This window comes from Macaca nemestrina, chromosome 17 (assembly GCF_043159975.1).
Source record: "Macaca nemestrina isolate mMacNem1 chromosome 17, mMacNem.hap1, whole genome shotgun sequence".
NCBI lineage: Eukaryota > Metazoa > Chordata > Mammalia > Primates > Cercopithecidae > Macaca > Macaca nemestrina.
Window position 1 is genome coordinate 963,551 of NC_092141.1, and position 14,256 is coordinate 977,806.

The following is a 14,256-nucleotide window of genomic DNA, read 5'->3' on the forward strand; positions in this document are numbered from 1 at the left end:
TATCCCTCACAGATAAGTGGGGACGACTTGTACTAATTATCTTCTCCTCCCAAACCTTACTCTTATTCTGATCAAAGAAACAGCTACACTGCAGCCAGGCTCCACTGAAGAGACAGAAACGCGGTGGCTGATCCTCTCCTGTGAGTCTGAGAGCTTACTGACAACTGGTCAACGTTTGGCCACTCTTGAAACTTCCCACTGCTGGCTTTTTCCTCCTCTAATCCGCCCCTCTATTCACCGCTCTTTCACCCACATTCAGGCCATCCATTTTAATTCTTGGGAAGCTGCCTAAATTTCATAGCATATCACATCACGTACTTGTTGAACTGACTCATCCACAAAGTTTCAAACATGTGGGCATTTAATTAAAGCTTTTGACTGATGATTTCAACAGATAAAAATAGGGAAGATTCAGTGCCATATAAACTTTGTAAGAGCATCATCATCCGGTTAGCAGAGGTTACAGACTAGACCAGTTCAAGCCGGCCCACATAGGAGGCGGTCAAAAACCAAAGACTCTCCAAATGTTTAGCAGAATTTATCCAAGCGGCTGGTATTTCAGAAACTTCAAGAAGCTCAAGAAATGACCTAGTTATGTCTTCAATATTTAAATCATTCCTTACCCCCAAATAATTTTTGAGTCAAAAACATTGCTTTTCAAAAGGAACTTTTCTGCTAAAAACGTCAATTAAGACACCATGAACGTGAAGTAAACACTTTCCCCTTATTTACAGATTAAGAAGCACATCTAGCTGGGCGTGGTGGCTCACGCCTGTACTCAGCACTTTGGGAGGCTGAGGCGGGTGGACCATGAGTTCAGGAGTTTGAGACCAGCCTGACCAATATGGTGAAACCCTGTTTCTACTAAAAATGCAAAAATTAGCTGGGCATGGTGGCATGTGCCTGTAATCCCAGCACTTTGGGAGGCCAAGGTGGGCGGACCATGAGGTCAGGAGCTTGAGACCAGCCTGGCCAACATGGTGAAACCCCGTCTCTACTAAAAATACAAAAATGAGCCGGGTGTGGTGGTGTGCGCCTGTAATCCCAGCTACTCAGGAGGCTGAGGCAGGAGAATCGCTTGAACCCAGGAGGCGGAGGTTGCAGTGACCCGAGATCACACCACTACACTATACCCTGGGTGACAGAGGAAGACTCTGTCTCAAAAAAAAATAAAGAAGCAAAAAGCAATCTAGGCTGGGCATAGTAGCTCATGCCTATAATCTCAGCATTTTGGGAGGCCGAGGCAGGAGGATCACTTCAGGCCAGGAGTTCAAGACCAGCCTGGGCAACACAGCAAGAACCCATCTCTACCAAAACTAAAAAATAAAAAATAGCTGTGTGTGGTGGCGCATGCCTGTAGTCCCAGCTACTTCGGAGGCTGAGGTGGGAGAATCACTTGGGCCCAGGAGTTCAAGGTTACCGTGAACAATGATTGCACTCCAGCCTGAGCAACAGGGCAGGACCCTGTCCCTAAAATAATAATAATAATAAATATAAATTAAAAAGCAGCACATCAGTTCTGGTTAAACACAATCAAGATTAAATTTATAAAAGGAAAACTTCCTTTTGTACATGTTGCCACTCCCTTCTGAGTGTTCTTCAGAAGCTTAGGAAGCAAGTGCTGAAAGCAAACTTCTCTTCTGTTCCAGGGAAGAGGGGAACGTGGGGCCTCTTGACCTATAAAACTCAGTATGTTGGAACATCCATAATTCCACCAAGTCTGCGCCAGTCAAACAGACTCCTTTTAGCAAACCAGCCAGCCAGGGCTGGAGACCAAGGCGTTCATCCCTAGGAGCTGACAAGGACAGGACCCAAGAGCTCCTTGGAAAAAAAAAAAAAAAGCTTCTACTTCAGTATGCATTACAAACTGCTGGAAAAGACAGATGGGGGCATGACAGGAAAAGCAATTATTTCTTCTGGGCTTCCTTTCTGTCTGGATTCTAAGGAGACGAATACAAAATTCCATCACAGATTGAAATGCTATCTAAACATTCTTGGAAATGTGGTCCTGCTCTCTGAAATACGACCTGCTCTGCCGCGGCAGCCTGCAACCCATCAACACGGGACGGGGGAGAACGCGACATTCCGCCGACTGTCTAATTCGGGTCTGACTCTGCAATACTGCTAGCTTGCAAGAGTCCAGAACCACAGGATGAAACGTAAATAACTAAAAGATATACATCTATTATACACAGCATGACCCAACAAAAGATGCTGATGAATCACTCGCTACTTTCACATTCTTGAAATTTTAAACATCTATGACTCCTGTATTTTAAGACTTCTAGTGAGCCATTCTAAATGTAAGCTCAACCACACTGAACAAGTAGTGTGACTATTCCCAACAGTAGTAAGTGGGGACTCTTCACACACAAAGCCAGTTTTAAATCACTTTTAAGGAACACCCACTTGCTCATCAAAATGATGTTTTTATGATAAAACGTTTTTGTTTATTTATAATTAATAAACAATCTTAGACAAAATATCCAATATACTTGCATAAAATGTTGGGGGGGGGTTTGCTGTTGTTTTTGGAGATGGGTTCTCACTCTGCCACCCGGGCTGGAGTGCAGCGGCACCATTACAGCTCACTGAAGCTTGTAACACCATATCCAGCTAATTCTTTTACCTTTCTGCAGAGACGAGTATTGCTATGTTGCCCAGGCTGGTCTCAAACTCCTGGCCTCAAGTCATCCTCCTGCCTAGGCATCCCGAAGTGTTGGGATTACAAGCAAGAGCCATTGTGCCCAGCTCAGCTGAATAAAATGTTATTGCACGTAGCCTATGTGTAGTGAAATACAAAGATGACAAAGACACAGTTCTTACCTTCCAGGAGCTTATAAACATCGAAGGGATGAGATTTGTTCTCTAGTAAGTCAAGGGAGACCCCAAAAGCCAAATGAAAAGTACAAGAATAGGGCTGTGGGATTTATGGAGAAAGGATATCAAGTGACACTAGAATCTATTTTCTCCTCTGTAAAATGAGGGGAGTGGCCCAGATGAGTTTTAAATCCTTTCTAATTCAAAATTCTGATTCCTTAATGTATTCAGATGAAGTCGACAGAAAACGTCGTCAAGAAACTAATATCCGAGCTGGCCCTTGGATGGGTGAGATTGGGAAATGCAGCTGCTGAAAGAGATAGGAGGAAAAGCATTTCAAGCACAAAAGAGTCTATAAGCACAGGCCTGGGAAGCACAGGCAATGCTCGCGGAGCACGAAGCACAGGCCTGGGAAGCACAGGCAATGCTCGCGGAGCACGAAGCACAGGCCTGGGAAGCACAGGCAATGCTCGCGGAGCACGAAGCACAGGCCTGGGAAGCACAGGCAATGCTCGCGGAGCACGAAGCACAGGCCTGGGAAGCACAGGCAATGCTCGCGGAGCACGAAGCACAGGCCTGGGAAGCACAGGCAATGCTCGCGGAGCACGAAGCACGGGCCTGGGAAGCACAGGCAATGCTCGCGGAGCACGAAGCACGGGCCTGGGAAGCACAGGCAATGCTCGCGGAGCATGAAGCACGGGCCTGGGAAGCACAGGCAATGCTCGCGGAGCACGAAGCACGGGCCTGGGAAGCACAGGCAATGCTCGCGGAGCACGAAGCACAGGCCTGGGAAGCACAGGCAATGCTCGTGGAGCACAAAGTCTTCGGTGCAGACAGAATACAACAGGAGGCAAAACTGGAAATGGAGACCAGAATTTTGAATGCCAAGCAAAGGAATTTGAATTTTTTTCTTTCTTTCTTTTTTTATTATTATTATTTTTTTAAACAGGGTCTCACTCTGTTTCCCAGGCCGGAGTGCGGTGGTGTGATCATGGCTCATTGCAGCCTCGAACTCCCTGGCTCAGCTGATCTTCCTGTCTCGGCCTCCTCAGTAGCTGGCTACAGGCACAGGCCACCATCACGCCCAGCTAATTTTGTACTTTTTGTAGAGACGGGGTTTTGTCATGTTGCCCAGGATGGCCTTGAACTCCTAGGCTCAAGTGATCTCCCCGCCTCTGCCTCCCAAAGTGTGGGGACTGCAGGTGTGGGCCACCATGCCTGGCCTTGGATTTCATTTGGTGGCCAGAGCTAACGCGGTGTCTGAAGAGGCAGACACTACGACCAAACACAGACTAGGACAGCTAAGCAGCAGAGTGCAGCTGGAGGGCTTGAGGCCACCCGGTCCCTCTGCAGGACCCCTCTGCAGGTCCCATTTACACAGGCCTCATCTGCCGAAGAAACCATGCTTCATGTAATACAGAAAAGACGAGGGAACAAGACCTCGACAGACAAGATGAGGGAACGAGGACTGAAAACCATGCAAGAGTCCAGAAAACAGGAACACTTCTAGGAACCCAATGTGTCTACACACAAATTCTGAAGGTGACAAGAAGGCCAACTACTCACAAACAGGCCAAAGGAAACTGGCTATCACATGGAAAGTGACTATGAAGTGGAAAAAAAAGTGATATAATGTAGCAAAAACAGACAGATGCGAAAACTACAGATGTAAGAGAAAGAGACTCCTAACATCTGTAAACGACTAGCAGGGGAAACAGAATTATCGGAGATCTGGAAATCTCAGCACAGGACTATCCTCCTCCCACTCCAAATCTGGGCAGCAGGATGGACATTTGTAGAAATTAGCTGTCCTAAAAAATGTCCAAGAGGAGGCCGGGCGCGGTGGCTCAAGCCTGTAATCCCAGCACTTTGGGAGGCCGAGACGGGCGGATCACGAGGTCAGGAGATCGAGACCATCCTGGCTAACACGGTGAAACCCCGTCTCTATTAAAAAAATACAAAAAGCTAGCCGGGCGCAGTGGCGGGCGTCTGTAGTCCCAGCTACTTGGGAGGCTGAGGCAGGAGAATGGCGTAAACCCGGGAGGCGGAGCTTGCAGTGAGCCGAGATCGCGCCACTGCACTCCAGCCTGGGTGACAGAGCCAGACTCCGTCTCAGGAAAAAAAAAAAAAAATGTCCAAGAGGAGAAAGCACAGCACTGAAGTGACTGCAAAGGTGCAGTCCTGACCTGAGTTAGTGCTGAGAAGGGAGGACAGGACGTCCTCCCTTAGGCGAGAGAGGACGGCTAGAAAGGCACGCTCAGCACTTCCATTCAGACAGCCGTTCTGAAATACAACGCCTCAACAGAAGAACAGAATCGAATGAAAAGGGAAATGGTTCACAGGTAGCATCTGGCCCCTCAAGTATTAAAGAGTATCTCCCCCCACACACACTTTTCCCTATTCCCTCCAACAGCCTCCTCAACCAGATCCAATAGACTTCCAAAACTTTTTTTTTTTTTTTGAGACAGTCTCACCCCTGTCGTCCGGGCTGGAGTGCAGTGGTGCGATCTCGGCTCACTGCCACCTCTGGCTCCCGGGTTCAAGTGACTCATGCCCCAGCCTCCTGAGTAGCCCGGATTAGAGGAGTGCACCACCACACCCAGCTAATTTTTGTATTTTTAGTAGAGACAGCGTTTCGCCATTTGGCCAGGCTGATCTCAAACTCCTGGCCTCAAGTGATCCACCTGCCTCAGCCTCCCAAAGTGCTGGGATTACAGGAGTGAGCCACTGTGCCCAACCAACTTGTAAAATTTTTAAATGAATCTTCAGCTACCTGCCTGCTGGCAAAGTGAGGTGCGAGGAAATCATAACTATGTCAGGTTACTATCTTTTGCAGTTCCAAGAGTAATATCAAAACCCCAACAACTTAGCTGACCAATGCAGCAACCTCCCTTAGCCACAGCCCACAAAATAAAAGAGGGCACAAGAGATACCCAACACTAAGGAGAAAGACAAGGAAGCTCCCGTGTTCTCGTCTGGCCTCGAGTGAGCGGTGCCACAGTACACAGGCCTGGTCCAAGGGACACTGAGTGACAGCACGTGGCTGCTCTGGGCGCCTGCCCTGCCCTGTCCTGCCATGTATGAAACGGATCAACTGGAAAGTGCTCTGCGGGAATTGCGAGAAGGCACGTCAATGTTTTGGTCATCTGGTTGTCGGGAGAAACTGGGGGAGCACAGGTAATAGGAAGGAATAAGTTACTTACTTGCCGTCCATCCTGCCCCACGTTCGTCTGGCCTCTTACAACAGTTCGAATATTGTCATCCAGTCTCCTAGCAAAACAGTTCAAGGATACAGTCATTCAAATACTCTTTATTCTAGGCTGGCCAAAGGAAAAAAATAAAAGAGTAATGTATCCATCAACTTCTGCAGACTGCACCTAAACGTCCCAAAAACCAAACATGTGTGAGTGACATCAGGAAGGAGGAGGGCAGCCACAGCCGTGTGGGAGGCCAAGCCCAGCGCAGACTGACGCATCGCCTTGTTGTTAGAAATGGCTATTTTCACTTCACAGTCAGAGCTGTCTGAAAAGACTAATAAAACTTGCAGGATTTTTCATGGCGTAAATCAGGAATGACAAAGTTCCTAAACCTTTATGTGAACACGCCAGAGAACTCAAATTACCTCACACACAATCCCTTTCTCAGTCCCCTTATGAGGCAGAAAGAGCCAGGGCGACAGACAGAATCAGTGCTTCCCACTCCAGGCCCTGATCATGCAATCTATGTCTGAGGCAGATCGACGGCTTCCAGCTCCTCTGCCCCCACAGTTCACAATGTTTAATCATGGGTCACCACCGAACCCACCAGCAGATCTGTTAGCTGTTATGTGACCAAAGGATACACATGTAAGCCCATCTTCATGTCTAAGCCTTGGGAATAAAAAAACAGGTAAATCCATAAAAACAGGGAAATAAAGCCATTAAAAAGCCAGTAGAAGGACAGACAGAATGGCTTACACCTGTAATCCCAGCACTTTGGGAGGTGGAGGCGGATGGATCACTTGAGGCCAGGTGTTCAAGACCAGCCTGGCCAACACAATGAAACACTGTCTCTACTACAAATACAAAAACTAGCTGGGCATAGTGGTGCATGCCTGTAATTCCAGCTACTTGGGTGGCTGAGGCTTATGAATTGCTTGAACCTGAGAGGCAGATCCAAAATCACACCACTGTACTCTAGCCTGGGTGACAGAGCCAGACTATCTCAAAAAAAAAAAAAAATCTAGTAGATGTGGGAGACAGAGGCAGGCAGATCGCTTGAGCTCAGGAGTTCGAGAACAGCCTAGCCAACAAGGCGAAACCCCATCTCTACAAAAAATACAAAAATTAGTGAAGTGCGGTGGTGTGCACTTATAGTCCCAGCTACTTGGGAGGCTGAGGTGGGAGGATCGCTTGAGCCCAGGAGTTCAAGGCTGCAGTGAGCTGTAACTGTACCACTGCACTCCAGCCTGGGGCACAGAGTAAGACTTTGTTTCAAAAAATAAAAATAAACTGAAAAAAAGAAAAAAAAAATCTATCAGAAAAGCTTTTGCCTCCTTCTATAATTACAAAAGCTGTTTTGAATAGACTCTGTCACAGCTTCCTTCCTTTTGTATGAATAATTGAAGACTGGCCAAGAATTGAGTTCCTTGCCACAAAGTTCATACGGATAAAAGAATTATATGACCAGGTGTAGTGGCTCCAGCCTGTAATCACAGCACTTTGGGAGGCCAAGGCCGGTGGATCACTTGAGGTCAGGAGTTCAAGACCAGCCTGACCAACATGGTTAAACCCTGTCTCTACTAAAAATACAAAATTTGCCAGGCGTGTAATCCCAGCTACTCGGGAGGCTGAGGCAGGACAATGACTTGAACCCGGGAGGTGGAAGTTGCAGTGAGCCAAGATCGCACCACTGCACTCCAGCCTGGGCAATGAGCAAAAATCTGTCTCAAAAATAAATAAATAAATAAATGAAAATTTAAAAAAGGAACTATATTACCATCTATGGCAAACTTGAGATTCCAGTGCTCTCACAGAAAAATGTGATCCAGAATGTGATTAACTAAATTAACAACACACTTTTCATTAATGATGAACAATCACACAATGTTACTTACCTTATTTTCAGCCTAATTTTGTTCACGACTTCGTCTATGTTCGCCAGAGACTACAATAAAGAAGAAAGAGTGCCCAGCTGTTAGTCCACTTCCTGGAATTCCTCTTTCCCAGGGAAATGATGTGCTCTAACAGCTACTTATGAAAGCTCAAAAACTTTAATCACGTGGTATGAGCTTTGCTTTAAAAAAGTAAAGCAGTAGTTGGAAGGTACTGGCAAATCTAGCCCAGCCCGTTTTTTGTCAATAAAGTTTTATTGGAACACAGCCGCGCCCATTCACGTGCGTCCTGCCTCCGGCTGCTCTTGAGCGACAGTGGCGTTAGGCAGCTGTGAAAGACACTGTAGAGCTGCAAAGCCTAGAATATTCACTACCTGGACCTTTGTAGAAAAGTTTGCTGACCCGGGGTATATGTGATTGTGACAAATTCATGTAACAAAATACAGCAACGAAAATGAATGAACACACACCACCATGGATAAACATTACTAACGGAACGGGGCACAAAAAAAGCCGGACGCAAGAGGACATAGGATACGATTTCACTAACACAATTCTCCTGTGTTAGAAGCGAGGACTGTGGTTATCTCTGGGGGAAGGTAGTGACAGTGAAGACGCAAGGAAAGGCCTTCTGAAGTTTTTTTAAATGGTTTATTTCTTGATATGGGTGGCGGTGACATGGCTATGTTTATTTTGTGAAAATTTATCAAGTTGTACCCTTAAGATTTGTGTACTCCTCTGTATTATGTTATACTTTAATAAATACACAAATTTGTTTTTTAGTATATAGATTCATTAGAAAAAAGTCTGGAAGGATAAATAGGAGTAGTTGTAATATATTAGTAGTTGCAGCATTAGTAGCTATAATCTATCAACTATGTATTACAATATGAAAAGAAGGGATTTCAAATTTTGCTTCTTGGGCTGGGTGCAGTGGCTTATGCCTCTAATCCCAGCACTTTGGGAGGCTGAGGTGGGCAGATCACCTGAGGTCAGGAGTTTGAGACCAGCCTGACCATCATGGCGAAACTCCATCTCTACTGAAAATACAAAAAAAAAAAAAAATTAGCCAGGCGTGGTGGAGGGCACCTGTCATCCCAACTACTCAAGAGGCTGAAGCAGGAGAATCGCTTGAACCCAGGAGGTGGAGGCTGCAATGAGCTGAGATCAGGCCGTTGCACTCCCGCCTGGGCAACAAGAGCAAAACTCCTTCTCAAAAAAAAAAAAAGTCTTCTTTTTGTCTGTATTTTATAATTATTGACTATGCACTAGTACTGTGACTATAATAAAGCTTATTATAATGACAAAACAAAGGGATCACTTCTGACCTTAGAGATGAGAAAATGTGAGGAAATGGTGCCCCCTAATGGACGAGATGAGGTACAATTTTACAGTACTATTTTAATTCTAGTTTTCAAAATACAATTTAACAAATCTTCTTTCTCTCTCCCTTAACAAATATTTTATCTCAGAAGGAATTAGGGATATTGCAGGAAATATGCTTATAAATCACTTCTGGCTACTTCTGAGGGGAGGAGGCAGCTAGGTGCCTTCCAGGAGCAGGTCTGGTAAGAGAAACGGGCCCTGAGTGTTTGAGATGTCAGACTGGGTCATCACAGCTCATCTTACTGTGCTGACTAAGCCAACAGTTACTCAGAATTTTCAGAAATCCAAGACCAGCTTGAGGTAAAAATGAATCTCAGGCTGGGCGTGATGGCTCATGCCTGTAATCCCAGAATTTTGGGAGGCTAAGGTGGGAGGATCACTCAAACCCAGGAATTCAAGACCAGCCCAGACAGACCCCATCTCTCCAAAAAATAAAAAAGTTAGCCAGGCGTGGTGGCGGGTGCCTGTAGTCCCAGGTACTCAGGAGGCTGAGGTGGCAGGATCACTTGAGCCCAGAAGGTCGAGGCTGCAGTGAGCCATGTTTGCACCACTGCACTCCAGCCTGGGTTAAACAGCCCTGTCTCAAAAACAAAAAAAAAAAAAAAGAATCTTAAACAAGAGAAATTAATTTATATATAATTAATATATACCTATAGTTTTGTGTGTGATGGAGACTAGCTGTCACAAGGCTGGAGAGCAACGGCACGATCTCAGCTCACTGCCAGACTCCCTGGTTCACGCCATTGTCCTGCCTCAGCCTCCCGAGTAGCTGGGATTACAGGCACGTCCCACCAGGCCCAGTTAATTTTTGTATTTTTAGTAGAGATGGGGTTTCACCATGTTAGCCAGGATGGTCTCGATCTCCTGACCTCGTGATCTGCCCGCCTTGGCCTCCCAAAGTGCTGGGATTACAGGCATGAGCCACTGTGCCTAGCCAAGAGGAAAATATTTCTAATATCATTTTATGATATCAAGTATTTTTATAATATCAAATAGCCCACCTTTAAGATGGCAGCTCCCTCTGTCACCTAGGCTGGACTGCCGTGGTGCTTACTGTAACCTCAAACTCCTGGGCTCAAGCAATCCTCCCACCCCAGCCTCCTGAGTGGCTGGGAACACAGGTATGTGCACGAAGCCTGGCTAATTTTCCTATTTTGTTATAGACACAGGGTCTTGCTATGTTGCCCAAGCTGATCTTGAATTCCTGGCTTCAAGCAACGCTCCCGCTTTGGCCTCCCAAAGCCCTGGGATTACAGGAATGAGGCAGCGCACCTGGCCCTATAATATCATTTTTATAATATAATGAATGTAACTATTAAAAAGAACAGAGGCCGGGTGTGGAGGCTTATGTCTGTCCTTTGGGAGGCTGAGGTGGGTGGACTGCTTGAGCCCAAGAGTTAGAGACCAAACTGGACAACACGGTGAAACTCCGTCTCCACAAAAAATAGAAAAATGAGCCAGTGTGGTGGCACACGCCTGTAGTACAAGCTACTTATGAGGCTGAGGAGAGAAGACTGATTGAGCCTGGGAGTTGCAGGGCACAGTGAGCTGTGAGGGAGCCACTGCACTGCAGCCTGGAAGATGAGTGAGAATCTCAAAAAGAAAAAATAAATAAAAATAAAAATAGGCCGGGCGTGGTGGCTCACGCCTGTAATCCCAGCACTTTGCAAAGCCGAGTGGGGCAGATCACAAGGTCAGGAGTTCGAGACCAGCCAGGTCAACATGGTGAAACACCGTCTCTACTAAAAATACAAAAAAAAATTAGCCGGGCGTGGTGGCAGTTGCCTGGAATCCCAGCTACTCGGGAGGTTGAGGCAGAAGAATTGCTTGAACCTGGGAGGCAGAGGTTGCGGTGAGCCGAGATCACACCACTGCACTCCAGCCTGGGCAAAAGAGAGACTCCGTCTCAATAAATAAATAAATAAATAAATAAATAAATAAATAAATAAGAAGAGAAAGAAATATCCTAAAGTTATAATATTTGATTATTAGGTGGCCCTTGGGTGACTGTTTTTCCTTCATTTCCAGGCTTTCTGTTGCGGGGGCAAAAGCGAAAGGCTGCCAGCATTTAGTGTGGGTCTCTTAGGCAACAACTGTAGGCACTTCACAGGAATGATTTCCCTCAATCCCCTCTGCCATGCCAGGCACACTTTTCTCCTCTTCAATGTTAAGACTGGGAAATATGAAGCCCCGCGCGGTGGCTCACGCCTGTAATCCCAACACTTTGGGAGGCCGAGGTGGGTGGGTTGCCTAAGCTCAGGAGTTCAAGACCAGCCTGGGCAACCTGGCAAAACCCTGTCTCTACCAAAAATACAAAAAATTACCTGGGCATGCTGGTGCACACCTGTGGTCCCAGCTACTCAGGAGGCTGAGGTGGGAGGATGGCTTGAGCCCGGGAGGCAGAGGTTGCAGTGAGCCGAGATCACACCACTACATTCCAACCTGGGTGACAGAGGGGGAACCCGCCTCAAATAAAAAAACACATCACAAATGTGCTCTGAAAGGACAGGTGCTTTGCCTGAAGCTGCAGAGATCCTCTTTCTTACTCTATAATTTACCTCTAACACAATGGTTCTTGACCTAATTTTCCTGCGCCCCAAGACACCCGACAGCTATGACACACCCACTCCCATCAGTTCAGTGTCTGGCTATGACAGCGATCCTCACCAGGGCTGAGGGCCTCTCCTGGAGTTGCGGAAAAGCCCTGTGGGAACGCACATTGGCTGGGCAGAGGGGTTTATCTTAGCTTTGAGAATCACACATCTCGTTTAGTTATAATGTGGCTGTACAGTTTTAATTGTTTAATTTTTAAATGTTTTAGTTATTGAAAAATATTTCCTGATTCTAAAGGTAATTCTTGACAATTAGAGAAAATAAGTCATCTGCACACCACAGTATGACCACAATCAGAATTTTTGCATATTGCCTTCTACTATGAAACTATCTAGCTATACAAAAATAAACTGGGATAAGCAATTTGGCATCTTTTTTATTATCTTCATTTTTTTAAAGGCATGATCTCATTCTGTCGCCCAGGCTGGAGTGCAGTGGCACGATCTCAGCTGACTGCAACTTCCACCTCCAAGGCTCAAGCGATCTTCCTGCCTCAGCGATCCACCCGCCTTGGCCGCCCAAAGTGCTGGGACTGGAGAATAGAGCCGTGAGCCGGACCTTGGGTTTTTTCTCTTAACAACACAGATCCAGAGCATTTCTGGGGTCACCAAAAACTCTTTAGAAACCTCCCCATTTCACTCTTTTCTCAAACTTCCTAAGTATGTTAGCTTTATATTAGTTTTTCATAAATTTCATTTAGTTTCCTCTAATCAAACTTCCAAATGATGATTTTCAGTTTAATTAATTAATCAGGAGATTTAAACGGTTTTCTCGACCACTGTCACCAAACTTGGCTACTATTTAAAGCCCCACAGGCACTCTGCTGCATGGAAAATCCAGGCTCCTCTCAGACCTGGCCCAGTGAAACAGAAAGAGGCATCCATTCCACGCCACCCGACAGGCTCCAGACAGCCACAGACACACAAATACATCCACTCCTCGACAAGCTCCAGACAGCCAGACACACAAGTACGTCCACTCCTCGACAGGTTCCAGACAGCCACAGACACACAAGTACGTCCACTCCTCGACAGGCTCCAGACAGCCACACACACACAAGTACGTCCACTCCTCGACAGGTTCCAGACAGCCACAGACACACAAGTACGTCCACTCCTCGACAGGCTCCAGACAGCCACACACACACAAGTACGTCCACTCCTCGACAGGTTCCAGACAGCCACACACACACAAGTACGTCCACTCCTCGACAGGCTCCAGACAGCCACACACACACAAGTACGTCCGCTCCTCGACAGGCTCCAGACAGCCACACACACACAAGTACGTCCGCTCCTCGACAGGCTTCAGACAGCCACACACACACAAGTACGTCCACTCAACAGCAATGTATTCTCACCCTCCTCCTCACAGTAACACTAAATTCACTCTTGATACACTGAACTCTACTTTAAACCATGGACACTCATAATTTACAAGTGTTTACTGTAGGTCCATGAGGTATAAAGACGGTTTTTGCCCAAGATCTAACACTAGTTAAATTATAAGCTATTCCACTACTTTCTACTACCTTTTCATTAAGATCCACAGGAATCTGGCTTGGTAGATGACCTGCTAAGTGAAACTCTGAGACTACAGAAGTAAAGACAACCCTATTTCACAAATTTCCTGAGTTATTCTAAGAGACGTGACTATACATTAGCATATACACGGGGCACACGTAGACAAGACAGGGAACTGAATCTGCGGAATGACAAATATCTTGAGTTTTCAGTAGTTTTAAAAAAATACAGCATATACACAAACACCACAAGAGGTGAGAACCGGATGGTTTCCTACATAATTTTCAAATCTAACACATCTTTTTGTTTTGGTGAATCAGCAACTACTATCTTTATCGTAGCTATTCCCAAATGTCTATCTCCAGCTAATTCCTAAAATTCCCCTTTCATACAAAATGATGAGCTATAAAGGCTTTTTGTGAAATCTCAAAAAAGACAATCACACAGTATATCGTCTTTTAAAATTTATTTTAAAAATCAGTATGTCCATTAAAAAAAGTTTGGAAGGATCTGCCAAGATGGTCACAATAACGGGGATCATGAGCTCCACACGCAAATACCCAAGTACTTATTTCCACCCGGATGACCTGAGTATGCTCAAACTCAGGCTCACCCTTACACCCCACTCCAGCCCTACTTGCCACTGAAACCTGCTCTTTCTCCTTACACCCAGTAACTGGGTAAAGCGTAAAGCCGCCAATGCCCACCCAGTCAGCCAAATCTGGCTACCTAGAAACCAAAGTTCCAAATCCTTAACTTACGGTCATGCACAGTGGCTCAAATCTGTAATCCTAGCACTCTGAGAGGGTGAGGCAGGAGGGT

General features: G+C 46.1%; 1 protein-coding gene across 8 annotated transcripts in view; it reads right to left on the minus strand.

Moving 5' to 3' along the window:
- LOC105474265 (VPS53 subunit of GARP complex) overlaps positions 1 to 14,256 on the minus strand; it is a 182,850-nt gene that overhangs the window by 153,137 nt on the left and 15,457 nt on the right. For all 8 annotated transcript variants that reach the window (XM_071082064.1, XM_071082067.1, XM_071082066.1 and 5 more), the window contains 2 exons: positions 7,916 to 7,965; positions 6,024 to 6,090 (listed from right to left, as the gene is read on the minus strand). In XM_071082064.1, the coding sequence (XP_070938165.1) occupies positions 6,024 to 6,090; positions 7,916 to 7,965 (117 nt within the window). The remainder of the gene's footprint in view (positions 1 to 6,023; positions 6,091 to 7,915; positions 7,966 to 14,256) is intronic.